This window comes from Gadus macrocephalus, chromosome 16 (assembly GCF_031168955.1).
Source record: "Gadus macrocephalus chromosome 16, ASM3116895v1".
NCBI lineage: Eukaryota > Metazoa > Chordata > Actinopteri > Gadiformes > Gadidae > Gadus > Gadus macrocephalus.
In genome coordinates, this window is record NC_082397.1 from 23,990,165 (window position 1) to 24,017,698 (window position 27,534).

General features: G+C 44.2%; 2 protein-coding genes across 2 annotated transcripts in view; both read right to left on the reverse strand.

The window, feature by feature from the left end:
- zgc:123278 (uncharacterized protein LOC641569 homolog) overlaps window positions 1-27,534 on the reverse strand; it is a 169,742-nt gene that overhangs the window by 23,501 nt on the left and 118,707 nt on the right. The gene's annotated exons all lie outside the window — the stretch shown is intronic.
- Window positions 22,489-25,237, reverse strand: LOC132474975 (myb/SANT-like DNA-binding domain-containing protein 4). Its single transcript, XM_060075914.1, has 3 exons — window positions 24,799-25,237; window positions 22,846-22,940; window positions 22,489-22,761 (listed from the first exon to the last, which is right to left on the reverse strand). Exons 1-3 carry the CDS (start codon window positions 25,220-25,222, stop codon window positions 22,513-22,515), a joined length of 768 nt encoding a protein of 255 aa, XP_059931897.1. The 5' UTR covers window positions 25,223-25,237; the 3' UTR covers window positions 22,489-22,512.

Below are 27,534 nucleotides of genomic sequence, written 5' to 3' on the forward strand. Positions count from 1 at the left end.
CATGAATCATCGAGGGACTACTCTCAGCAGAAGCGGAATTTTACTATGCGCTGGTTAGGTTTGTAACCGAATCACGACAGAAGAACGTAAACAGAGAAGCGTGGGACAGAAGCGCAATTGAACGACTAGGCAACATGATGGTTCAGTGTGCTTTTAGAAATTGTAGAAATAAACGGTACAGATGGGCACCACAAAGTTTCCACCAATTTCCAGTGCGAGATCCAGAAAGGACTCAACTGTGGCTTGTTGCTGCTGGCTTGGACATCAAAACACCGGCTCGTACATGTACGGTTCGTTGGATACAACAAATTCCTCATAATCGTCTTCAAAAGCAGATGCATCGCTAACTCCTCCAAACGTGGGCATATCTTGTTAATTGAATACGCTTATAGAATTCCTTTGTTCACTGTACTCTGCGTTTGTAGCAATGACAGCGGCAGGTAACCTAGGTATCAGTCCGCCGCTGCCGTAGCCTACGTACAGGAATATAAACACTGCTGCTGAGACCCCGCAATTCCCTCAAAATGCAATGCAATGCAAGGTTGGTTTTATTTCTAACATTATTCTATAAACAGACATTTAGATTTATAGTCTGTCGTTATAATTGATTTACCTCGGGTGTACTGTGGAGTGGGTAAGACTGTTTTTAATAGCAGGCTAGCATTGCCCGTTGACTTGCGCTAGCCTAGCACGAGCGAACTCTGCAACTAGAAGGACTGTATGAAATGTGTTGAAAACTGTCTCCAGTGATATAGAATACCAATGCTCACTTGGGAATCAGGCCCTATGTCCAAAATTCCGAACTACCCCTTTAACACTAATATTCTGAAACAACACTGCCTCAAAAGGATATTGGCCTAAGCAACACCAGTAGAGGCTATACTTTTCCCTGAACTTTTAAACGTTGCAAACGTGCAAAAACATAATTATATATTTATGTGGCATTCAGTCCAATGCTTAAAATATATCTGTGGCATTCAGTAGGCCAATGCTGTGCTAAAGTGTGTAAAGTATGACCAAGTGTTTCTTTCTGTTCAATAGATAGAACTTTATCAATCCCCTGTAGGAGAAATTTGTTAATGTCTGTCCCTATAAAACAATAATGGCAACAAAAAAAAAAATACAAAACATGACGGTAACTCGAAAGTCAAACTGAAGGCTCTACTTAACCACTCCCCCTACTCACTTCCAGCAATGCAAAGCGAACAGAACTGAGGTGGGGAGGGCGTAGCTTAAGTAGTTTGTGACCGACCCAGAGGAACGCAACGCAAATTCAATGTGAACATGTATGAGGCTTAAATAAAATCCCGGACGATTTTGAAATTCCGCCCGGACACATTTATTTTTTATAAGTGTCTCAAAAAGAGGGCATGTCTGGGCAAAAGAGGACGTCTGGTCACCCTTCGTAAGGGGAACCCATTTGATTCCTACCTGTTCCACTGTTAAATAGTGGCGCAAGTTGGTGGGCGCTATCCTGGTAATTTCTCTGCGTGAGAAATACGAAGTGTGGCGTGTGAGCGTGTGCATGGGTCGAATTGCGTGTCTCACGCCGAATGCGTGAGACTTGAGAGCCCTGCTTCCCCATGATGTGGCGTCTCCTCTCGACTGATTATGTTTGTTGAGATTGCCGGCGCGAAAAGTATTGTTCGCGCATACTCCAATAAATGAGACGTTCTCTGACGTTACGCAAAACCCCGATACGCAAAACGCCCCCTATTTTCCCCTTGTGTTACAGTCCGGTTGACTACGAAAACATATCCTAGTAGGAAATTTAAGACCATCTTTAAAAAATTAAGACTTGGGTAACGCAATTTAAGACTTTTTAAGGCCTTAATTTAGGAACATGAAATTTAAGACATTTTTTAGACTTTTAAGACCCCACGGCTACCGACAAGTAAAAAAAAAATATTCTTCAACCACATCTATAATAAGCATGTACTAAAGACACATGCCTTATCTTCAGTTTTGTATTTGCAGTGTATACAGACTACACAAGAAACAGATTAACATTGAAGAATTTATTTTGTGCAAAATAACATTTTCTTAACTCTTTAAGGATTGGAACGCATTTTTGTAACCCTTATTTTAGTGCTTTAGCTGTAGAATCCCTTCTCAGGCCTGAATGGGTTAATGGAACAATAGTGTTGCGTTTCTTAATGGAACAGTAGTAGTGCAAACATTTGGCCTCTTAGGCCTAACAAAAGTATAAAAAAACCTGGTGCAAAATTGATCACAAACTGTAAGCACTTAAATTAACTGTAAACAAAAAAGAAGTATCACAAACTGTAAACAAAAAACTTGCTGTGCCTCCAAAGCCATGACAACACCTGTGTAGCCAGCAAAAGTATGCTACATTCTAGGTATAGGTCACTTTGGGGGGGTTGTCACACGTTAAGTTACTTTTTTGGGGGTTGGTTGACACATGTTAAGTTAATCATGGTTTATATAAAATGGTTTAAAACATATATAAATGGCCTTGGATATTAGAGATTGTATTTATAGTAAATTTAAAACTTATTGTATGCCTCTACTCTCTAGCTTAAAAACCAAAAAAGTTTCAAACGTTTTTTTTATCACATTTACTGCTGAGGAGTTGGTTATAGATTAACTATAGGGACAACCATACACTGTGACAAGCTTCCCCGTGATGGGGTTGATTGTCACAGCGTGTCAAATTGGTTGAGAACCACTGTTATACATGCATGAGCTGTTTGAGGTGTGTAAAAGTTGTAAACAGACAGTATGCAATATTGTTTTATGTTATTAATTATATGATATCTACTTGCATTACACAATATGATTCAGTTGGTCTTATTAAAAAAGAAAATAGCACAGTGTATCAGTGTTGATAATTAATTATATTGAACATTTAGCAGCATGAATTGACTTTACAAAGGGTAAATAAAGGTATGATTTGGAAAATAGTCTGAAATGTAAAGTATACATTACTTGGATCTTTGCAGAGCTAAAATGTTGCTATCTCCTTTATTAAGCCTTGAATGTCAAATGTTAAAATCATATAGCCTATACTTCTACTTGACCTTATTTCAGACCATTTCCATTTTACAAAGCCATACAGTAGTGAGTCTTCTTCTGCCCACGCAGGTGCTGACTGTTCTCAAACTAGTATCCACTCGTCTAGGCTACTACTAGCATGCAACAAACATGCTTATTTATTTGTTAGCCTCCGGAGTTGCTTGTCGGACAAGGAACTGTGTCAGAGCTCCCTGACTTCTCCTCTGGGTCTCGTTCTTCTTGTGTGCTTCACTAGAAGCGTGTTGTTTTACGTCTGTCAGACCACCGTGGCTGACAAAAAATTAACGTTTGCATACTGTACAATTCGCCTTGAACTCATCTTCTCGAACACTGTCTATCCATTTAAAGTCCCTTTCCCACTTTTTTCTGTATTTTGCTTTTCTTTTTCCTTTTTTACGTTTTGGCGTGCCGGGACGAGGAGGTAGAAAGTCGTCGTCTTCACTCGAGGACGAGGTAGCTGCAACATGGGGAGCCATTCTTGTTGGTGTTTTTAGTTTAATGAAGCCGGGCGAGACCGCTTCAGGCAGCAGCAGAGCCAATCACTGAAGAATGTATCCTAGCAACCACACAAATCTGCTGCCATTGGTCGGTACTAATGACAGCCGATACCGTTTTTTACGGGACGGTTGACAAGTCTAGCCACAGCACAGTGAGTGACAGAAGAGAAGAATCGCTCTCATTCTTCCACAACCCGAAATACGGGACAAAGTGCGTCCCGTATCAGTTCATTACGGAACACCTCTTTTAGTTTCCAAATAAGGGACGATTCTGTTTTTTACGGGACGGTTGGCAAGTCTAGTCCGGACCCTCAGAGTATCCACTTCAGTCTGCTCCCACTAATGCGTGTTTCCTGATCCTAACTTCTTCCAGGAGTACAACACCCCTTGTGTGTCATTATATTCCTTAAAAAAAACTGAACATTTGGGTAAGGGCAGATCTCCTGGCACATGTTCACTTCAAAAGAAAAGTCTTTGCGTCCTGGAGCATGAGCAGTCTGCGCACTTGCTATGCGTACTGGACGGTAAAAGGCGGATCCTTGCGGACACGTGGAAGCGGAGGGAATCCAAGGGTACTCTTTCAAGCATTCGTGAGGTATCTCACATATGGGGTACGCCTCCCCACGTGTCCCTCAGAAGCACTTTGTCACTACGGCAGCCATGATTGGCTAGCCACGATTGGCTAGCCACGTCTGATGTACTAAGGCCAGCCCCCTATATAATTATCTGACCGTGCGTATGGCGTCATCCAACTACCTCTTCTCACCCAGATTAACCATCGACGATACTGCTGAGTGCCAAGGTTCTATACTAACTGTCCAAAGAGTGAGCTTACCACTCGCTCGCCGGGCGCTAGTGCCTACTAAGCGGTTGTCGACAGGCTTGTCGCCAAACAACTATCTTTAACCAACCTGTTTCCAAACAGTGGTTACTTGCTTCTACAAGTGGCCAGAGGCCTAAGCAGTCCACCTAGCTCGCTGCCGGGAGAGGGTAAGCGTGTCTGCCAGATGCACGCTCCTCTTCCACAGCAAAGGGGTATGTCCGTCGCGGACAGCTTTTGACGGCCCACTGTCAAAAGCACAAACATAATGTTTACACCAGCAATAAAAATGTACCCCCTAGTCTAGTGCATCCATGCCGAGGGCACTGCTTTTGCCGAAAACAAACAACACAACTTTACATTGTATTGCACGCACAGCAGGCCCTTGCAATGCATAAATTGGTGACCAGAATAAAGAAGGAAAGATCATTTAAAATCTACAATAACATGACCAACGTGGTACAAATAAAACAAAAGAAAAATCTCTTCACGGGCGCAGTCATTTTGTTGAGAGTGTCATCACTGCTCTCGTTATACTCTCAGATTTCCAAAAGATGAAGACAAAAGGGGGCTTGCCTCCGAGAAATGCCGCAAGAAGCTGGGAGGTCTTCAACTTTCGACTCGGAAGTCTGGCGTCCGAGGATTGAGGAACACACCATAAAATACACATAGGCCTACTGTACACTGCAGGATTAATACATTGATCAACTATCCAAATGCTAAAAAGTTCAAATTCAATAACATAAGAACTAGAAAATGCATTTCCTGCAGAAAAGTGCTTTAGTGCAAAGTGAGTTTGAAATATGTTTTGATAAAGCCACTTAGTTGAAAACGTAAAGAAATGTCAAATGGCTTCAATCAAGTTAAGGTATTTGAACAGTCTAAATGGAGTAAACAATGCAAACATGCACACCATTTAAAAAATGTAACATTTTGGAAACAAATAAAGAGAAGAGTTAAAGGGGACATGAAAATAACACTTTTCCTGGGACTTTGGGTGTTCTTTTGGGTCTCTGGTGCTCCCACACGCATACAAACTTTGAAAAAAGTCTGTACATGATTTTTTGAGTGAGATATTAATTTCTGAAACTACCCCGCCTACAGTTACCAAACAAGCGAGTCAGTTTCAGCGCCCCCTCCTACGTAGGAAGGGAGTTGATTATTACCTCCCACTTCTCCTCACCCCTCCAATCAGAGCATAGCTAAGATTTTGTGGACCGGCAGACGAGCAGCTCCGGCGGGGGGAACTCGGCGGCAGACTGGCAGCTCAGATCCGGATGTACAATGCCTTAACACACTGAAAAGCAGCAGAAAATTGGTCTTCAATGAGGTGACATTAATACACAAAATAATGTTATGATGTAAAAGACCAATGGTGATCACAACAAACACCTGAATGCGCCCTAATTGACTTGGCCGTGTGCAGGGACACAGTCACAGAACTATGTCCAGTCAACGCCAGCTCGAGTCCTAATACATCGTGAATCAAATCTCCACTGGCACGGAGGTTTGAGTGACAGGTCTGGTGGCCCTCCTTCGCCCCTAATAATTACTATTGGACAGGCAAGCATTGTTTTTAGCATTTAGCTTCTATCGGGAATACACCAGGATATGTAGCAAGCAGCAAGCCTTTAGCCATATGAACGGAGGTCCCCACAGACAAAAGCCCGATAACATGCAAGTTACCTGCAACGAGCCAAGTTATTAGTATAAGACTAGCTCGCTCCCAACTACGATTCGGAGTGTGGAAGCTGTGAAGGTAACACTGGAGGCTCGTCCGGGATAATCAAAGCAAGAAGAAAAGTGAGAGGAAAAGAAAAAGTAACGTCGGACGGTCGGACGCAGAATGACGGCGCTCAGAGCTAAAGCTTAAGGTACCGCTAATGCTAACGCTTGGAATAGGAGGCCTGTCGAGCCAGAGTGCTCAAACGTAAGCACCACCCCATTTTTTAAGGCTTTAAGAGACACCGATATTGACCCAGTTAACCACATGGACGGTCAATATGCCGACGGCACTAACCCCTTCGCGGCTAGCATGGAGCTAACGTTAGCTGCGCACGGAGGTATAGTTCACGGCCAGACGCCGTCGCTCAACCCAGCTTTGCCCCCCATGCCACCGCCATCAAGGTTGACCAACCCGTTCCTAACGCCCGTGGAATATAAAGTAAATGGTGAGTCTGAGTACTTTAATCAGCAAACCTTTGACTGTCCCAAACATATGCTAGCCAACCCGGTTGCAGCTTTACCTTACGGTTTGGAAAATAGCCTGCTCAAACGTTTGCCCTACATGCCGCTTAGCAGCTATCTAACCCGTTCATCCCCGTGAATTGTACGGCACAAAACCCTTTTGCCCCGGCCCACGTACTGTTCCCCCAGTTCACTTGAACACCTTTTCCATCCTCTATGCCTAAGCCTGTGGAACGTTGTGGAGTAATAAGCTATGATGATAACTATGCCCCAGACCGCGACACCTACCAATACGGCCAGTCAGCTGTTAGAAGGGCCAAGTCCGCACCACGGTCATCACACACAGCGCCAGATGTTGTAACAATGGACAATAGTGACGATGAACATTATGGATATAGAGAGAATTCCAATATTGAAGCCAGGCCATTTGATGGAGCGGGGTCCTGGAAAGACTTTATTCACCGGTTTGAAGGGCAAGGGCAAATCATTGGTCAGGTGCAACCATGGCGGTGTAACTGAGATTCAGCCTGAATGGCGCGGCTGGAGCTATCGTCCATAAAAATCCCAGATCTGACCGCTGGAGCTACCAGCGGATTGTGGCTGAAATAGAGACTGCCTACGGGCCACGCTCCGAGCATGCAGCAGCCATCGTGAATTGAGACAGCGGGTTAGGGGGCAGAACAAAGCGCTGCACCTCTTAAGGGATGATACCTACGAGAAAGTGTCCATCGTGTATGCTGCCCGTACAGAGCTGGAGCAGGACGCCATCAGTGTGGACGCCCAGGTGATGCAAAAACGACTGGAGAAGCAGCTGCGCACCCTGTCCAGATTATATGACATCGCACACAGCTATGAGACCACCAGGAGGGCCGCCAGAACAGTCACACAATTCATGCAGCCTGGCCAACGCAGCTTTGTAAATCAGAGAGCCAGGGCCGCCATGGTATGTGAAAATAACAGCATGCCAGCTTGTCTGGAGCCAGTGGGGGTAGCTGTCTGGTCCATCGACTCACCAGAGAGGGCTCCAAGATTTAATAAGAAGTGGCACCAGAAGAAAGACACAAATGTCAAAATGCCTATGGGGGATGTTCAGTGCCACAACTGCTCCGGTCTAGGGCATATGCAGAGAAACTGCCCGTCAACCCAGACAGCAAGCTCGACTATGGTCACTGTGAGATAACCCTCTGCGGAGGGAAGGTACCTTGTTTTAACCCAAGCCATCAGTCCCGGGTGCACATTGTCAGAGTGGCCAGCACAACAGTGTTGGAATTGGAGTGTGAGTATGTAGTCCCCGGCACCGCCGACCTTCGCCATGCAGCCGACGGAGACCTGATGCTGAGCCCAACTAAAGGTTTTCATCGAAAAACACCACGTTGTAGTGGCTCACATCATCGTACAGGCGCAGCGGTCCACCAACGTTCCCATCAGAGTCTTCAACCCTGGTGACTTACCTGTCACGTTGAAGAGAGGCGCTATGGCAGGGATCTACAACCAGCAACGGTGTTAGGGAAGCTGGAGCCCCAGCCACCCCTCGCCCCACCGGCCTCTGAGCCTATTAACTCTGTCTCTGCTTCTTTACCCAGCCACCTGCCGGTCCTGTATAATGAGAGCTGTGCTAGTCTGCCCAAGGGGGACCATGAGAGGTTGGCCCGCCTGCTGCGGTCATACAGTGATATCTTCTCCATGGGGCCCACTGGCCTTGTGCAGCACGACATCCTCACCACCCCTGGTCCACCTGTGTAACAGCAACCACACAGGATGGCTAGAGACAAACAAACTGCAGCAGACCAGCAGGTGCAGCAGAGCCTGGACACTGGTGTGGCCCAACCCAGCAACAGCAGCTGGGCTGCACCAATCGTTATGGTGAGGAAGAAGGATCAGACTTCGCGGCTATGTGTCGACTACAGGCCCTTAAATGAAAAAAACATTAAGGATGCTTATCCCCTGCCCCGCATCCAGGACACCTTAGACACAGTGTCCACCGCCAGGTACTTCAGCACGCTGGACTTAACATCAGGATATACTGGCAGGTGGAAATGACGCCGTGAGCTCGGAAAGCCGCTGCTTTCTGCACCCGTAAGGGCCTGTTCGAATGGAATGTGATGCCTTTCGGACTATGCAATGAGCCGGCCACATTCCAGAGGCTCATGGACCGTGTCCTGGCCGGGCTGCAGTGGGAGACCTGTTTGGTGTACCTCGATGATATCATTGTTCTGGGACGGGGCGGCACCGACATGTTGGAGCGGCTCAACCAAGTGTTCAATAGACTACGCGCAGCCAACATGAAACTTAAACCTTCAAGTGTTTCCTGTTCCGCGAGCGAGTGGCTTACCTGGGGCACATCGTCTCCGCCAAAGGTGTCGCCACAAACCCCCAAAAGATTCAAAAGGTGACTGAGTGGCCCACACCCCAAAACGTCTCTGAAGTGCGTCAGTTTGTCGGCCTGGCTTCGTACTACCGACGCTTCGTCAAAGATTTCGCCACAGTTGCCAAGCCCCTCCACAAACTCTCCAAAAAGTATGCACATTTTAACTGGACGGATGAATGCCAGGAGGAGTTTGAGCAGCTGGGACCCCGCATACGGCGAGGGGAGAAGCTGCTCGTCCTCTTTTGAACTCAACCCTTCAGCGTCGACCCCGGAGGGTCCGCAGAGCTTGGGGACTGGATTGGTCACTGAGCAATCCAGTCATATTGCCTGAGGTTGGGTGTAGGCGGATCGCTGCCCTCCTCAGAGGAAAAGAGTTCCAGTAAAAATAAGTAACAGACAAAAATAAAAATAAAAGAGTTCCAGTATTGTCAAAGCAAAAGAGTTAGAGTATTGACAATAGCAAAGATTTCCAGTATTGTGTCATTACAAGTGTGACTTGACTATGTTAAGGATAAAATGTGAAGTTTTATACGATATGGGTTTTATATAATTGTTTACTATCAACAGTTGGTAATTTGAATACTAATGGGCCGCATCGTTTTGTTAAAGCATCCTTGGAATGTTAATTGCTAAGATACTTAATGAGAATGCGTGTGAAAAACAATGTGAAAGAAAGAAAAATGAAATGTTTAATAGAAAATATTGCCCTATTTTTGCCCTTAAAATCCTACACCCTTGAGTAACCTGACGCTATTGTTGAGTAGAGTTGTTAAAGTACTAGTCACATTTTTCCCATTGGATGCATGAGTGTTTATGCCATTTGCTTACACGTACGAAAGAAGGAGTATGCAATATGCTATTATTTACTTTTCACCTAAACTTTCCACTGGAAGAGGACCCCTTCAAGGACTGTGGGAAACACGGGTTATGGTTGGGGATGTTTGTATAATGACTGTCTAATAAATATTTTCCTGCTGGAGATATGTTAAGGGTTTAAACATTCTCCAGAGTGGGGGTAGTGTTGCAATCTCTGCCTCCCCTGGCGGCTTGTTGGGAAAATATGTGTGTGACGTAGTAGAACAGGTGTGTTGTGGGTAGTGAAAACAAATGACAGCGTTGGAATCAGTCTGAGTCTACGGTGCGAAGGTGTAATCCATGCTCCAGCCGAAAGCTAGCAAGCAAGTGCCTTTGATGCTCGTGAATGTACCACTGTGAAGGAATAAAGCCTAGTTCATTGCTGCAACCAACCAATGCCTCACTGATCGTGCTTCGGCTCTGTTAACCCAGACCACTAAACGCACGTTACCTGCAACGAGCCAAGTTATTAGTATGAGACCAGCTCGCTCCCAACTACGGTTCAGAGCGTGGAAGCTGTGAAGGTAACATTAGCTTTCATAGCCACTTGGGCTGCTATCTAGAACGTGCACACGCTCGAGTTTAGCGTAACCCCGGCATAACATATTTAAGTTTTGACTAAATGTACAATGACATTTGACTGAATGTAAAATGAATATAAATGCTGCCTGTTGTCTTTTATTTGTTCTCAGGGTCGGATGGAACGGCAGGCAGAACATCCCCAAAATTAAATTCAAAATGATTTGAAATAAAAATAAAAATAAATTGATATTTGTTAGCGTACAGCTGTCTTGTCTTTTGAATAGGCTTGGGGTCAACATTAGCAAAAGCCACGAGCCAAAATGCAGGTATAATATGAATGTGGCTTGTAGATTTCAGACTAGATTTTGTGGGTTCTATGAAGGGCAAATGAGGACTGCACCATGCAGATCCGCCCTAACGTCCTTGCAACGTTATGGCAACCTTTTTGAAGAAGGTTGCTATATCTATATTAAAGCATCCATAAGTAGCATGCTATGGGACCTTTAACCATTCGATTGGATTATAGAAAATATATTGCTGTAACTCTAATTAAGCATTTGTTATTAAAATTCACTCCAAATGAATGTGAATAAAATAATTCACTAGTGAAGGGTCGGTCGCGATCGATTCGGTCAGAAAGAACCAATCTAGAAGGTGAACGACGAGAACTGATTATTTTTTTAATTTCTTTTTCAAAGGTCACGTAAATAAAATATACAAACAGAGCTTTTTCTCCCCGCAACCTTATATTGATTGAGTCTAAAACATTCTCATCGATTCAGCCAATGAGAGCAGGTAGCAATCAAGTTGCCATGGCCCATGGGTAAACCAATGATGAGGCACCACCACACAAGTTAACTAAAGATCGCTGTAGGCTTCAATATCATGCAAGCACTTATTTTTATTTTGTTCTACATCACAATTGCATGCTTCAATAAAGTATTGTTTTTATCTGCAATTACGAGTTTCGTTTGGTTTAGTTGCTAACGTGCTTCACTGCTTAATAACTCTACTTGGAAGACGCCATTTAATACTGCACCCCATTATGTATTAAGGGTATTTATGAAAAAAGGCTTTATTTATGTAACCAACAGGGGGTGCTGAAGCTCATTATTTGTACCACTAAGCTAGAAAACCAAACAGCACTCCCTTTCAAACTATCTATGCAGGTTATGTCCAATGAAGAAACAGAAATGGGACCATGTAATGAAGAATATAAATGTAGACACTAAACACAATAAATATACTGGATGGCAACCAGGGGGGTATACCACGAACCTCGCTGAACATACCCAGGCTTTCTTGGGAAAACCTGGCTCGATAGAGCCGCAACTCGCAATCAGAGTTAAATGGTATCACAACGCTCACTTTAGATTCAATTAGTTGAACCAGGTTTTCCGCTTTAGGTTCAATGCGCGTTCACATAAAAGGGGAGTTTCTCGCGTCATTTGACTCCCCCTTATGCTAAATAAATCGTGCAAGAGCGGTGTATTTCATCCAAGGCGAGCAGTGTATTATAATGAACTCCTACGAGAAATTCAAAGGTCAAATCACAGCCACGGGGAACACGGTCGCCCATAATATGGCTAGGGTGGCGTGCTGGCAAAAAATAGCCAACCGTGTTCATTCGTAAGTGAAAAGATTCTGCATATTGTCTAAAAAAGATTATGTATCATCATCCCTTTTACCCCCATATATGTGGGCCCCATGTTTGCTCCTACGAACATGGGGCCAAGTCAAAAATAAATATAAAAATATCATTCAATGTGGTAAGTTGTAAGCACCCATTTGAATAATTTCAGGTGAATCTAGCCTATGATTTGGTTTTCCGACGATGGAGGTGATTTTTCTTAACAATTCTCACAGCTATAATATGAATTTGTAGAATAAAAAATGCCTAGGTCTAATTGTGTCACTGACATAGCGGTTTGATAAGGAATAATGGACAACACGGCACTTGACCATATGTACGTTGAACGTGCGGGGCCACCTTCGAACTTGAAACACAGACACACTGCGCAACACTAGCCGCGTTTACATGGCACATCTGATCTGCATAGATTTCTATGCGGAATAGATCTGTTCCTAAAATTTGATCCCCTCCTGTATGCATGGCAGTAACAAAAGTGTCCGTTATGTCTCTCGCGCACACCTGACACATCTCTGGACCGGCGGCGACATAATTGACGTCTTATCGCGATTTGCCATTGATTTTAATGAAAGCACAGCAGGAGAGAGCTTTTCTCTGCCTGCTCCTTCAATTAAGAAGGAGGATAGCACAGCTACGTCCGATCTTTATATTTACCCCCACCTCCGCCGCAAACAAGAGAAATTTGAATGCGAGTCCGCAGCCAAGACTGGTGGGAGAGAGTGGTCTCTCTAAGTTAAGAAGTATTTTAACATTCAGCCTGCAAAAGTACTAGTAGTAGCCTACTCATTTACAGTTATCTCGGACGCGCGCGGACACTACGATACGCAAACACGTCATTAATAAACACCCATGTCCCGTCGCTTAGCAACCGGACACGCTTACCGGACTACTTACATTACGAACAAAGACGTGAATCAGGCAATAAATCCACTTTCCTTGACAGCGGTCAAGTTCGGTGTGCATAAAAGTACCAACGGAGCTCAGTGGACCAATTGCGAACTACTGCAGCTGCTCTAAGTTAAACCCCAATCTGTTCGGAATAAGTGTATACATGTCGATTAAAACGGACTACACCACCTCTTCTATTCGGCATAGAATTCTATGCCGAACAGATAATTGTATTCCGAATGAGGCGTATATATGATCATTTTCTATTCCGCATAGAAATCTATGCGGATCAGATGTGTCCATGTAAACGCGGCTAGTAAGTGCATGGCTTCTTTGTGTAGCATTGACTACATACGGTCCAACAAGGAAGATCAAATAACGAATACCCTCTGATGAGAATCTGTATCTCTCATAAAGAATATCGTCAGACAATGCCAAGGGATCGGTTCTGTCCCGAAAAACCCTCTGTCTCCGGAGAGACGCCTGTACGATAAGTGCGCCGAGGTCCACGGGAACAGCCACAAATGGTGACGCCGTTATCGGAGGAGGGGCTATGAAGCTGCGCACGCCGATATAAGTAGCCGATCTCCGGGTAGACTAAGCTGAAAAGCTGCTCCCGACAAGGGCCCGGATTCACAAAAGTGTTCTTAAGATAAAACTTAAGAAGATTCATAAGAAAAAATATAAGAAGTTCCTAAGAATCTTCTTAAACGCTATTCACCATTTTTTTCTTAAGAATTGTCGATTGACTTACAAACTTCTTACTTCTCACTTAGGATGTTCTTAGATTTTTATCTTGATCTTAAGAACGCTCACGATGTTTTTGAACCAAAGACAGTTGAGACATCGCCTGTAAACGAAGCAAAAGCTTCTCCAAACAGGAGTTGGAGGTGATGGTCGATGAGATCATCATCAGAAAAAGATTATTGTTTGGCAAGCTAGACAGTATGATAACGTCAGAAAACAAAAAGAGGGCGTGGGCCAAAGTTGCCCAGACTGTATCTGCAGTGGCGGATATAGGAATCGTTCGCGATGTCAACGCTGTAAAAAAAAAGTGGGCGGACATCAAATCTAATGTAAAAAAGAAGGGAACGGAGAGGGCAAGAGAGTTGAAAAAAAACGGAGGAGGGAAGACGACAATCCAGCTGGACCCACTGGAGGAGAAATTGTTGGGGGCGATTGCCGAAACGTTAGTTGAAGGAAAAATTTCCACTCGATAAACACACAGGTCATATGTGATGCAACGCTCCGAGTGACAGACCTTGTTGCGAAGTGGCCGGGTAGCACCCACGACTCCTTTGTTCTCATGAATTCAGGAACAGGCATTAAATTGAATGAGGGAGAAATGCCCGGTGGTTGGTTGTTAGGTGAGAACTACACATGAATTCTACTTTAGGTTAAAACAAAAACATACTGTATTGCCCTAACTAATGTCCTCTATGACAGGAGACAGTGGCTATGCCTTAAGACCATGGTTGATGACACCCATCCTTCACCCTGCAACAGAGCCAGATGAGCGCTACAGCCGGGCACAACGAAAAACACGTAGTGTTGTGGAGAGGTGCATTGGGGTAGTGAAGTGTTGGGAAAAATAACCTGATGAGCACATCACATGGCAGGCACATTAATATATAGTCGACTCTTGCTCTAAACCCAACGAACACATAACACAAACATGATAATATATAGTCAGGTCAAGGCCGGAGCTGAAGGCCCCATCTCCCAGGCAGGCAGATGGTGGACACTCAGACAATGCACCAGTATCATCTCCAGAACGGGAGAGCCACATTAATTTATCCCACAGGAGACACCTCGAAGCTCTCCCTCACTAGAAGGAACACATGCAGATACTAGGGGCCTGAGAGCCACATTTAATTTATCACACAGGAGACATTTTGAGAGCTCTGCCCCGTTAGGAGGAACCAAGAGATACACCTGCCCATACCAGGGCCTGAGAGCCACATTAAATTATCACACACGAGACACTTCGGGGGGGGCACTCCCCCGTTTTAATTTATCACACCAGAGACACGAGGAACTCTCCCCGTTACGAAGCTCTCTCAGGGCCTGGGAGCCAAAACACACCGAACCGCACACACCTCAAACGCACACACCTCATCGAGAGGAGGATACAGCATAAGACTGTATCACACAGGGACTCTTCACCTTCTTCTGAAGCAGACCTTCCACGGAGGCGAAGCTCCAGATGAACCATCAGCGCTGATTAGGGACTTAGACATATTCGATTTCTCACGCTTTATGACTCTGTATAACCGTTGCCACTTTACTTAATAAATCCAAGGTCCTCGTGCCGATAGACTTTATTACCTCTCCGTCTCATTTTATCTGGTCCAGTAGCTAGACAGACCGTTTTTCCCAACAATTTGGTGACCCTCGACGTGATTTTTTCTGAATTGAACACGCAACTGGGAAACGAGAGACGGAGAGCGGCACGACCTCGGGACCCCGGGGCACCGGACCGATTCCTGCAGTCTCACCTCGCGCGCGCCCAACAAAAGGTAGGCAGAACCTGTTGATAAAATCCAAACTCTGCATAGTTATATAGGAATCACATTAGGAGGTGAGACTGTGAGAACGGTTCGCTACGGGATATCTCGTGGGGACGAATAGGACTGCATCCCAGTATTTCCCCATAAACCCAATTGACCCTGAACGCGTGACACATCGAATATCGGCTCGTTGCATGGTGAAAGAATACCCTCGAGACCATAGGGCCTATAAGAATCGGGCATAGTGATACAAGACTATCGATGGCCACGTAATGGATGTGTAATGGAGACACCTATGTCTTAAAGGGGGGTTAGAGTCCCCTTCTTTGTTTAGGTATTAAATAATTTCGGTGGTAAGGGGGTTAAAGTCCCCACCTATGTCTTAAAGGGGGGTTAGAGTCCCCTTCTTTGTTTAGGTATTAAATAATTTCGGTGGTAAGGGGGTTAAAGTCCCCACCTATGTCTTAAAGGGGGGTTAGAGTCCCCTTCTTTGTTTAGGTATTAAATAATTTCGGTGGTAAGGGGGTTAAAGTCCCCACCTATGTCTTAAAGGGGGGTTAGAGTCCCCTTCTTTGAATGTGTATTAAATAATTCTATGTGGTAAGAAGGTTAGAGTCCTTTATCAGGGTTAGAGTCCCTTTGCAGAGGAAACGGTGCCTAGGGCATGAGTGACACACAGAGAGAATAAGATAAACTAGGCTCGTTGCGTGGTGAAAGAACACCCTCGAGGCCTAAGGCTCGCCGCCCTTGATAAGTGAATCTGAGGCGCCCGAAGAAGCACAACGATTTCTTGGCCATATATTCATTGCATATGCGGGGACTGACGGACAGACACCTGAACTGACGCAGACTAGGGATAGCAGAGACCTCTCACCCCCACCTTCACGACCAGAGAACAAGTGCATGTGTACGGAGTCGAGAACGAGAGTCGGCGTGGGTGGAAGAATAGGAGAGCATGGGTGAAAGAGAGAGACAGAGAGACAGTGTGTATGCGCGTGAGAGTGAGAGAAAGGCTGTGAGCGACTCCGTGTGTGCGCGTGTACGCAAGAGGTGATGTTTCTGTGTGTGTAAGAGGCTGTGAGAGACAGAATGAAAAGTCTGTTGTTATGTTTCTGTGTGCATCTGCGAGAGACAGAATGAGAGGTCCGTTGATATGTTTCTGTGTGCATCTGTGAGAGACAGAACGAAAGGTCTGTTGATATGTTTCTGTGTGTGCGTCTGCGGGAGACAGAACGAGAAGTCTGTTGATATGTTTCTGTGTGTGCGTTTAGAGGAGACAGAGTGAGAAAGGCTGTGTGCGTCTCTGTGCGCGTGTACGCAAGAGGTGATGTTTCTGTGTGTGCGTTTAGAGGAGACAGAGTGAGAAAGGCTGTGTGCGTCTCTGTGCGCGTGTACGCAAGAGGTGATGTTTCTGTGTGTGCGTTTGGAGGAGACAGAATGAGAAAGGTCTGTTTAGGTGTGTGTGTGTGTGTGTGTGTGTTGGTGTGAGAGGGAGAGAGAGAGATAGCAAGGAGAGATAGCAAGGAGAGCTAAAGTCGGAGGACGATCGAGAGGGACCATTTTCCCTCTAGACAGTTGGAGGTAGCGATAGAGTGCGTGTTTTTCTAACAATGAACGGTTGTTTCAGGACCACGAGAAGGGGCTCTGTATGGTTTTCAGGCCCAGAGTGTAATCCCCTTTCCCATATGTGTAGTCCTCCCATTTGAGGTCCCCGTCCACCATATTTGAAGTCCTCTACTCCACCTCATGTTGTAGTTCCCCTCCCTAGAATTGTATGGAAGTTAAAACCTGTGAGGGTGTTTTGGTTCGGCCTGACGAGGCCTGTACCAATTTCGGTGGTCAGCTTCGTAGTTTTGTGTATATAGAAATTTGGAAAGGGGGAGCAGTATTAAGTTATATATCCGGGAATTAATCCGGATATATAGTGCTTATATCTAAGCACTTTGAGATTCTTGAATATAAAGTGCATTATAAATAAAATGTATTATTATTATTATTATATATATATAATAAAGTGAAAAGTTATTTGTGAATGAAGGGACAGAAGGATCTTTTTGTGTGTGAGAGATAGTTATTAGGCCTTGTTCCATGATGGAGAGTTGAGGATGTTGCATTCCAGGCTTATCTGTTAACGGTCCTAGCTGCTGCTTGACCCTAAGGGGAGCGAGGAAGGGTGAGAGAGAGAGAACACATTTCCCCCCCCATTTGTCGAGCTACACCATTCAGGCAGTACAGAGAGACACACTAACACACAGTACAGAGAAAGGAAATAGAGTGTGTTCAACTGAAAGCGTGTGGTGGCCATACGCCATAAAATACCACATATCCAAGGAATGCAGGTAGAGCTCTGTTGAGTTTTCAGGCTTTGATAAATTTGTAGTTCCCTGTCTGCCATGTTTGAAGTTCCTTGTAGTCTCTGTCCATAGGTTTCACCTGAACAACCCCTCTGCTGGCCGAGAAAAGGAACTACCCATGGTTTCTCTCACACCCAGCCCCCAGAGCACACTCGCTTTCAAGGCGTTATGGCCGCACCCAACGTGGGAGGGAGACACGCAGAGAGAGAGAGAAGCCACATTCCACCCTTATCTGTTGTCTTGCACCAAACAGCACCCCGTACTGAGGAGGGAGAGAGAGCGTGTTCTCCCGAAGGAGGGAGAGAGTCACAGGGAGACACGCAGTGGATATTCACATTATGGCTAATTTGTTTTTCTTTAAGTTTAGTTTTAGTTTTGTTTTTTATTCAGGATGATGAACATCCTGACACAGTTACCATTCAGGATGAAGAACATCAAAGTTCATGAGGAGGTTATAAGGAGAATAACGTTGATACTTTAATAGGACAACAGTGATGATAATCTAATGCAATTGGACTAAAGAAGGTGTTGCTATTAACTAAGTGATTCATATTATTTTCACACAGGAAAGAATAATTGAATAAATATGGATATGATAAAGAAGGAGTATAATAATAAAATAAAATAAAGTAATCTTGATAAACTGTACAAGTAGGACTACACCTATTAAAATATGGGGTGTATCTCTTTGGTCAAGGATGACAGGTGGATTGAAGCCACATCTGCTGGGAAGGGGTCCTACATGCTATGTTGTCAATTTGGATTCGGAAGTAGTGGGTTTACCTTTCAAATGCCACTACTGCTGCTGCAACACTTTAATAATTTTAACTCTGATAAATGACTTTTTGTTTTATAGTTTCCCTGAGGTGTATTCATTACGCACACACACTTGGCTGCATAGGGCAGATGGGGCTGAAGACTCTGTCTCCATCCCTCCACTTTGCGATCTATACCACCATATAGGTGGGGATTGATTGTATCCCAGGTATGGCATCCTGCAGCGAGCCAGTATGGAAGGCTGGTTAGCCAACGACGGGTAAGATCCCACCTTGACACCCGGGACGACCTAAGGCAGGCACAGTCACGATTACTTGGCAGAGTCGCTGTGGGCACTGGCTCACTTGATCATGAAGTGACGAGCTGCAACAATCATGGGAAGTCCCGTCTGGGGTGTAGGGTGGAGGAGGAACAGGAGTCAGATATGTCAGCTCTGGCAGCAGAGGTGGTCTTGGAACGGGGCATGTCGCGTTTTATTTTATTTTACCTTTGTGGTATAGAAGGCCACTAACGCATGTACGTTTTTCGGTTTAGTGCATGACTTTGGAACAGCGTGGTCTCCGGCGGCTGATGGTAAACCCACCCATATTGGGCTTTGGTTTTGGACATACTGGTTTCGATTTCCCTTCCCAAAAGATTGGTTTTAGTTTGCTGATGGTTAAGGTTAGACGTTTCGACGTTGGTTGCACCAACGACGTTCTTAGATTTGCTTATCATTTAATGTGCATGGTTTTGACCATTGCCCAAGGGGGGAGGTATTGAGGAGAATTAAAAAAAAAAAAAAAAAAAAGATAATATAATAATAATAATAATAATAATAATAATAATTAGAAAACAAGGTTTTTCTTCACCATACTTGCAAACAATGATTGACATCCAGCTAAATGAGTGTGAAATACAGTGTTCAACAGATGGGTGGAAGCAGTCCCATCAAAAGACCCAAGTGCGGCTACAGTAATCAAGTTTCGGACTAGAGAAGTCATGACTAGGTTTGGAATTCCGTCAGAAATAAGCTCAGACGGAGCGTTTATTCGGAGAACACTCAAACATGTGATTCAACATTTGCATGTCAAATAAAGACTAGGTTACGCCCCAATCCTCAACCACAAGGTATGGTGGAAAGAGTGAATGGGACGCTCAAGACAAAAAATTAACATTTGTCCAAGCACTAAATTGAATTGATGCACTACCACTGGCACTAATGAGTTATCGCATGAAAACTAACAGAACGACGCATCTAACCCCGCATGAAATGCTTAAGGGTCGACCCATGCCTTCACTTAACATTTGAGGGTCCCAAAAGGGACTTCCATTAGAGTAATTAGAAATAGAATTAAGGAAAATATGTTTGAACATCTAACTGTTGTACATAAGTTTGTAATTCCAGCAAGAGAAACACAAAGTTCCTGGGCCAGAGGAGGAGCCAGATGCAGACACGCCCGGAGCCGACCAACTACCCAAGGATGATGCAATCAGATTTCGGCAGGGTTTAAATCAGTCCTGTTTTGGTGGCCCACTATTAACAAAAATGTTGATTGGATAAATAATATATACTATAATCAGCAACGTTTTGTCAATTTTTCCACGGATAAGGTCAAGGGACTATATAGATATAGATATGCTATTGGCAGAGCAAGGAGGGGTGTGTGGGATGATAAAGACGACATGTTGTACTTTTATCCCCAATAACACAGCACCGGATGGCAGGGTTACAGTCCCTCAGATTAGATTTGGCAGAGAGCTCCGGCATTAATGACCCCTTCACAGGATGGATGGAGAGCCCAATGAGCAATGGGCGCTACAAGTGCAACAGGTGCCATCCAAGCTTACCTGGGGATCGAGTATGCACCGGAGAGTTTGGACGAGGGACCACCAGAGGGGCCCGACCTGATCCGGCTGGAGAACATGGTGGGCTGCCCCATTCCCGTCCCCGCCAACGGCACCACCCCCCTCCCACCTGATGCACCCACGTCGCCCGGACCAGGGATCTGCGTTCCGGCACCAGGGGCTGCGGCCCGTTCCCTTAAGGCTTGAGGGCGCCCCTGGCTGTATTCGCTTCTGTACGCTTCACTGTTTTTAGCCGCTCCCATATCTATGCCCGCGTCTACGCAACCGACGCCGGGAACGCAAATGTTGTTGTTTATATCGCTGTCCCACTAGATGGAGCTCGGGGATACACACGGGCGAGATTCCAGGGGCCTTGATTGCCCGTTTATCAGATGAGGTCCTGAGCGCAGTTGAATAAAAGGGTCTAATGCTCAGGTGGCGCCTTGCGACCACCTGCCCGTGATGACGCTCAGGACTATTCCGTGGTTTCAGTTGTTCCCGTGCCACGGGCCTACCCTGAATACCCCATGCGTGTGATTGCTTATTGTTACACGACCAGTCAACTCCTCCTCACATCCTTAGTGTGTGGTCATCTAGGGATGGGTTGAGGGGGATTGCCATTCGTTGTTTACCTCATATCTTTCTGATATTATTATTATTATTTAGGGACACGCTTCAGGGTTGCATTTCTTTTCTGTGATTGTTATTGTGTAGTGTTTGTGTGATTGTTGCATTTTTGTTTACATCGTTATTGTTTACTGGTAGTTTTGTTGTTGCATTTTGTTGTTGTTATGGTTTGGTGTTGGTTTTGTTGTGTATCATCTGCTGCCAGTATTGTTGGTATTGTCTGCTCGCGATGTAAGGCCGGGGTGGATGCCACCCCCTAGGTGGGGTGTGTATGGCATACCCATGTCTGAAGCATGGGTAGCGTTTCTCCCACGTGGTTCCCCATACGCCCGGTCCAGCGAGTTGTTTTAATCCCATGCTCATGGTTGTTTGTTTTTATGATCATTTTGCCTTCTTTCTGTTATTTCTAATGGTGTTATAATGGTAGTCCCGCGCTGGAGTCCTATCCCTCGTACCCCTAATGAGTAAAAGTCGTCTTGCGACGACTTGAGGGGGATATGTTGGGAAAAATAACCTGATGAGCACATCACATGGCAGGCACATTAATATATAGTCGACTCTTGCTCTAAACCCAACGAACACATAACACAAACATGATAATATATAGTCAGGTCAAGGCCGGAGCTGAAGGCCCCATCTCCCAGGCAGGCAGATGGTGGACACTCAGACAATGCACCAGTATCATCTCCAGAACGGGAGAGCCACATTAATTTATCCCACAGGAGACACCTCGAAGCTCTCCCTCACTAGAAGGAACACATGCAGATACTAGGGGCCTGAGAGCCACATTTAATTTATCACACAGGAGACATTTTGAGAGCTCTGCCCCGTTAGGAGGAACCAAGAGATACACCTGCCCATACCAGGGCCTGAGAGCCACATTAAATTATCACACACGAGACACTTCGGGGGGGGCACTCCCCCGTTTTAATTTATCACACCAGAGACACGAGGAACTCTCCCCGTTACGAAGCTCTCTCAGGGCCTGGGAGCCAAAACACACCGAACCGCACACACCTCAAACGCACACACCTCATCGAGAGGAGGATACAGCATAAGACTGTATCACACAGGGACTCTTCACCTTCTTCTGAAGCAGACCTTCCACGGAGGCGAAGCTCCAGATGAACCATCAGCGCTGATTAGGGACTTAGACATATTCGATTTCTCACGCTTTATGACTCTGTATAACCGTTGCCACTTTACTTAATAAATCCAAGGTCCTCGTGCCGATAGACTTTATTACCTCTCCGTCTCATTTTATCTGGTCCAGTAGCTAGACAGACCGTTTTTCCCAACAGAAGTCAAGGTTTAGGTGTATCGACCGTTCTGGTGGAGTGCTCCAGTACACTCCTGAGAGGGCATGTACAATTATTACCTGTGCTTTTATCCTCCACAACATCTGAATTATGTACCTCTTGCCAATCCCTGACATCCCAGATGATGATGACCCCGAGGGAGATGTCCCAGTCCCTGCCCCATGTAACACTTATGCAAGTGAGACAAGACCTCATAAGGAGGAGATTCATGGGAAGAAAAACCACAATAAACAACACATGAAAACCTCTGAGTGATTGCTATTTTATTCTAGGTTCAACATTCTTTTTTTTTTAAATCAAACTTGGCTTGGGCAAGGCGAAGCTTCTCCCTCTCGACGAGCAGCTTTTCCCTCTCCACCTGCAGAAGTTGCTCCTGAGTATGCCTCAGCATTTTAACTTCCTCCAAAAGCTGACGCTGAAGGGAGACCATGTCCTCTGTGTTGCTTCTGGATGTGGCAGGTGTATGAAAGGTTTCCGAGATTAGCTGTGATAATGTCAGGTCATCCCCGGGACTCTGTAACAGCTGTGAGTGGAACAATTGTAAATTAAAGTATCAAAATGTATGGTTAGGTAAAACAGTTCGTGTCTGATACACTTATTAACTTACGTTTTGATGATTTGTAAGGGCTTGTGTTGGTTCAGCTGCATTGAATGTGTGAGATTGTTCTGCATCCTGGTTGACTGCTATTACGACCAAAGTATCTAAAGAAAAGCAACAGAAACAGAAAGAAATGTGATGTTAGATGCAGCTGGCTAAAACAACTTACATTAGCAGGGTGAGTGCTTGCTCTGTAAGCTACACACAGTAGCCTACTTGGTCAAGTTCTAATATTTAAACAATGAGTTACCTTGCCTGGGTTTATTAAATGGCATAAGGTTTAATCAGTTTATCAAACACTTTTCACAGGACACAATGTTGTTGACAGCTTACAACCCATGGGGCCAATAGCTGAACTACTTGTAACCAATAAACCAATAAATAAAATAAAAGTGTTGAATGAGGACTATATGCTCTGTAAGGTGACCTTGGGTGTCTTGAAAGGCGCCTCTAAATTAAATGTATATATATATATATATATATATATATATATATATATATATATATATATATATATATATATAAATAGATACATCTATACTAAACACTGACAACAACTCATCCACCGCCAGTCTAACAGCTCGTTTCTTTGACAACGACACAGCCAACGCCAGTCTAGTGGCAGCTAGTGTTGTGCTAGCAACGTTTTGGTAGGCTGGAAACAAATTGTCACGGTCAAAGTAACCAAGCCTAGGTAAACTGCGATCATCGGAGACGTAACTCAATCAATAATGGTCTCTCTTCTCTACATAGACAGATTATGACATATCGGGCCCCTGGGCACGTGGACTCCACAGGCCCCCCCCCCCCCTTCCAACATAAACACATGCACCTAGAATACACACACACTTATTGGCGATAATAAGTCATTGGCCTATACCTGCAACTCAGCAGGATTTGTAGCACAGGAAAGGCAAGCTCACAATAATTATTACAAATAAATGCATCTTTATTTAACCAAAACAGGATAAAAAATATATATAATTGATGCAATTTTTGGCGATTTGAACGAATTTCGAATGCACCGCTTTCAACCACAAATAAAAACGACTTAAAGCAACTCAATACGAACAGTTCCTTACATTAATTGACAATGATGCATTTCACCTATGAAATGTATTTTTTCCGGGCTCTGTTCCGTGCGAAATCCTCCACGATGGCTGGTGGTGGTAGCGGCACGTTAATATTTTTGCCAGCTCGTTGCTCTTCATCTCCCGTAGCAACAGGCTCCTGAGCTTCTACAGTAGATTATATGTTTTTTTTAAAAAAATTGGGAAATACGAGGTACATTTTGCAAGGCGGCAGTTTCTCTTGTTTCTTTTTCTTTTTTTAATTTTCGCTTCAACACTCCACTTAGAGTTCGCCGTTGCTCCATGTTTAAATGACAGTGACTTGTTCGTGACCGGTCTCAAATTCACAAACTGAAATAGTGCCCCCTAGTGATCTTGTGATTAATTTATTTACTCAGTAGTAATAGGCCTACTATTGCTGTTTTCGCTTGAATTTTTGTATTTCTCTACTGATTGCTTCGACAATGCAACATTAAAAGTTACTAACAGTGGGGCCCTGGGCCCCACTGTTAGTAACTTGTGGGTCCAGGGCCCCACTGTTAGTAACTTGTGGGGCCCTGGGCCCCACTGTTAGTAACTTGTGGGCCCCTGGGCCCCACTGTTAGTAACTTGTGGGGTAGTTAGTAACTTGTGGGGCGGCTCAGTCTACTTCAGTTACTAAAAGTGGGACCCTGGGCCCCACTGTTAGTAACTTGTGGGGTAGTTAGTAACTGTTAGTAGCCTAACTTGTGGGGTGGCTCAGGGGGGCCCAAGGGCCCCCCTGAGCCCTTGGGCCCCTGGGCATGTGCCCGGTGTGCCCGTGCAGTAATCCACCCATGCTTCTCTATGGTTTCGTGGTCGTCATAATAACTAGCAAGCGCTAGACAACAGTTGACACTCTTGATTGGCTTACCTCCTGCTTGCAGGCTATCGTCTTCTCCCGGTTCTCCGGTGTCCACTCCTCCATCTACTCCTTCAACTAACGTTTCGGCAATCGCCCCCAACAATTTCTCCTCCAGTGGGTCCAGCTGGATTGTGGTCTTCCCTCCTCCAGTTTTTTTCAACTCTCTTGCCTTCTCCGCTCCCTTCTTTTTTGCAATAGATTTGATGTCCGCCCACTTTTTTTTTACAGCGTTGACATCGCGAACGATTCCTATATCCGCCACTGCAGATACAGTCTGGGCAACTTTGGCCCACGCCCTCTTTTTGTTTTCCGATGTTATCATACTGTCTAGCTTGCCAAACAATAATCTTTTTCTGATGATGATCTCATCGACCATCACCTCCAACTCCTGTTTGGAGAAGTTTTTGCTTCGTTTACAGGCGATGTCCTCCATTTTTCACAAATCAATTTCTCTCAACTGTCTTTGGTTCAAAAACCTCGCGAGCGTTCTTAAGATAAAAATCTAAGAACATCCTAAGTGAGAAAACTAAGAAGTTCGTAAGACAATCGACAATTCTTAAGAAAAAATGGTGAATAGCGTTTAAGAAGATTCTTAGGAACTTCTTATATTTTTTCTTAAGAATCTTCTTAAGTTTTATCTTAAGAACACTTTTGTGAATCCGGGCCCAGGGGCCGGATTCACAAAGCATTCTTAGGAAGATAAAAGTTCTTAAGTAGCACTTTTTTCTTAACTATGTTCTTAAGACAAAAATTAAGAAGATTTGATATTCTTGAAGAATTTCTTAGTTTTTTCTTAACTTTTTTCTCAACTTTCTTCTTAACTTTTTTCCTAAGTTCCTAAGATTTTCCTAAGAAAAATATTTAAGAACAAATGAGATTCTTGAAGACAAAGTTCTTGAATTTCTTCTCAAATTTCTTTCTCAACTTTAAGATAACCCTTCACCAGTCTTAAACCAGCTGCAGTGAAAAGGTAATTCTTTCTTTAAACATATCTATGTGACATTTATATGAATTCATTAATATATTGCTTAACCCAAGACTATATGTTAAACAATGTTGTGAATTTGAGCTTGTCATACTAGTTTTATTATAACAAAAAAGCCTATTTTGACAATATTAAATGAAATGGGCCTAAACTCTGTGTCAGTTACTATTAATAATACCAGACAGTGTTGAGAAGTAATAGTTATCAAGGATGTTTGATTATACTTAAATTTTCTCGTATAGTATATCAAGAAGGCAGTCGTATTTATTTAGATTATTAGATCATTTCAGTCGGCCAAGTCACTGAAAACATATTACTCTGTTGTTTTAGATGGAAGTTCTTTGGGTGGCAGTTAGGGAGGAAAATCCACCAAGGCCATTGAGAGACAGAATGGATGCGCTTATACCCCCTGATCACATGTGGATTCGACAATATAGGCTCCCTAGGCCTGCAATTATTTATTTAGCAGATATGCTATCAAATGACCTGAAAAGGAAAACAAGGCGATCGTCACCCCTTCCAGTTGTAACACAAATTATGGCTGCCCTGAGATTTTTTGCCTCTGGGTCTTTTCAAATGGTGGTGGGGGGCACCCTGGGTGTGAGCCAATCATCCGTTAGCCGAGTGGTCAGAGATGTTACAAATGCACTCTGTAGAAGAGCACGGCAGTTCATCAAGTTTCCAGCAACAGACGCAGAATGCATTCGAACCAAACAGCAATTTTTTGAAATAGCAGGGTTTCCAATCGTATTGGGCGCAGTTGACGGGACACATATTGCAATCAAAGTATGATAATGTACAAATATCCTATTCTTGTATTCTTGTTATTTTGGATCCATTATGCTTTGTTATATGTTGTTTATAATAATATTGACTTGAATATATATATATATATATATATATATATATATATATATATATATATATATATATATATATATATGTGTGTGTGTGTGTGTGTTACGTGGGGATTAATGTGCTAACTAATTTATATTCATTTCATAGGCACCAAGTGATGAGGAGGATGGCTTTGTCAATAGAAAGAACTTCCACTCCATTAACACTCAGGTGATCTGTGATGCAACACGTTACTGACCTTGTGGCAAGGTGGCCAGGTAGTACCCACGACTCCTTCATATTGATGAATTCGGGAACAGGCATAAAATTTAATGAAGGCGAAATGCCAGATGGAGTTACTTAGGTGAGTAACTAGTGATGAATTTTAATTTAGACTACACAAAATCATTCACTGTCAATAATTGACCTAACTACTTTCCTAACCAATAAAAGGTGATAGTGGCTACGCTCTACGACCATGGCTGATGACTACAATCCTCCACCCAGCAACAGAGCCTGAACAGCGCTACAGCCGTGCACAATGCAAAACAAGAAGTGTTGTGGAGAGGTGCATTGGGGTTGTCAAATCCAGATTTCGATGCATTGACTGCTCTGGTGGAGTGCTCCAATACACCCATGAAAAGGGGTGTAAAATCATCACCTGTGCCTTCATCCTGCACAACATCTGCATGATGTACCGGCTGCCTCTTCCGGATGTTCCAGACAACCATGAACCAGAGGGAGATGGCCCCGTCCCCGCCCCATGTAATACCGGCATTCAAGTGAGACAAGACCTTGTAAGGAGGAGATTCATGTAAATAAATAAATAATAAACGACACCTGAAAATTTATGAGCAATTTATTTTATCATTAATATTACTAATACTCATTACTAATACTAATATATAATATATTACTCTAAT

Bases quoted from the DNA above. Each gene is read 5' to 3' on its own strand.
- LOC132474975 (XM_060075914.1), bottom strand. From the start codon at position 25,222: ATGGAGGACATCGCCTGTAAACGAAGCAAAAACTTCTCCAAACAGGAG. The intron at 22,941-24,798 runs GTAAGCCAATCA...GCTTTTCTTTAG, and splicing joins CGATAGCCTGCAAGCAGGAG to ATACTTTGGTCGTAATAGCA. The intron at 22,762-22,845 runs GTAAGTTAATAA...TTCCACTCACAG, and splicing joins CCCTTACAAATCATCAAAAC to CTGTTACAGAGTCCCGGGGA.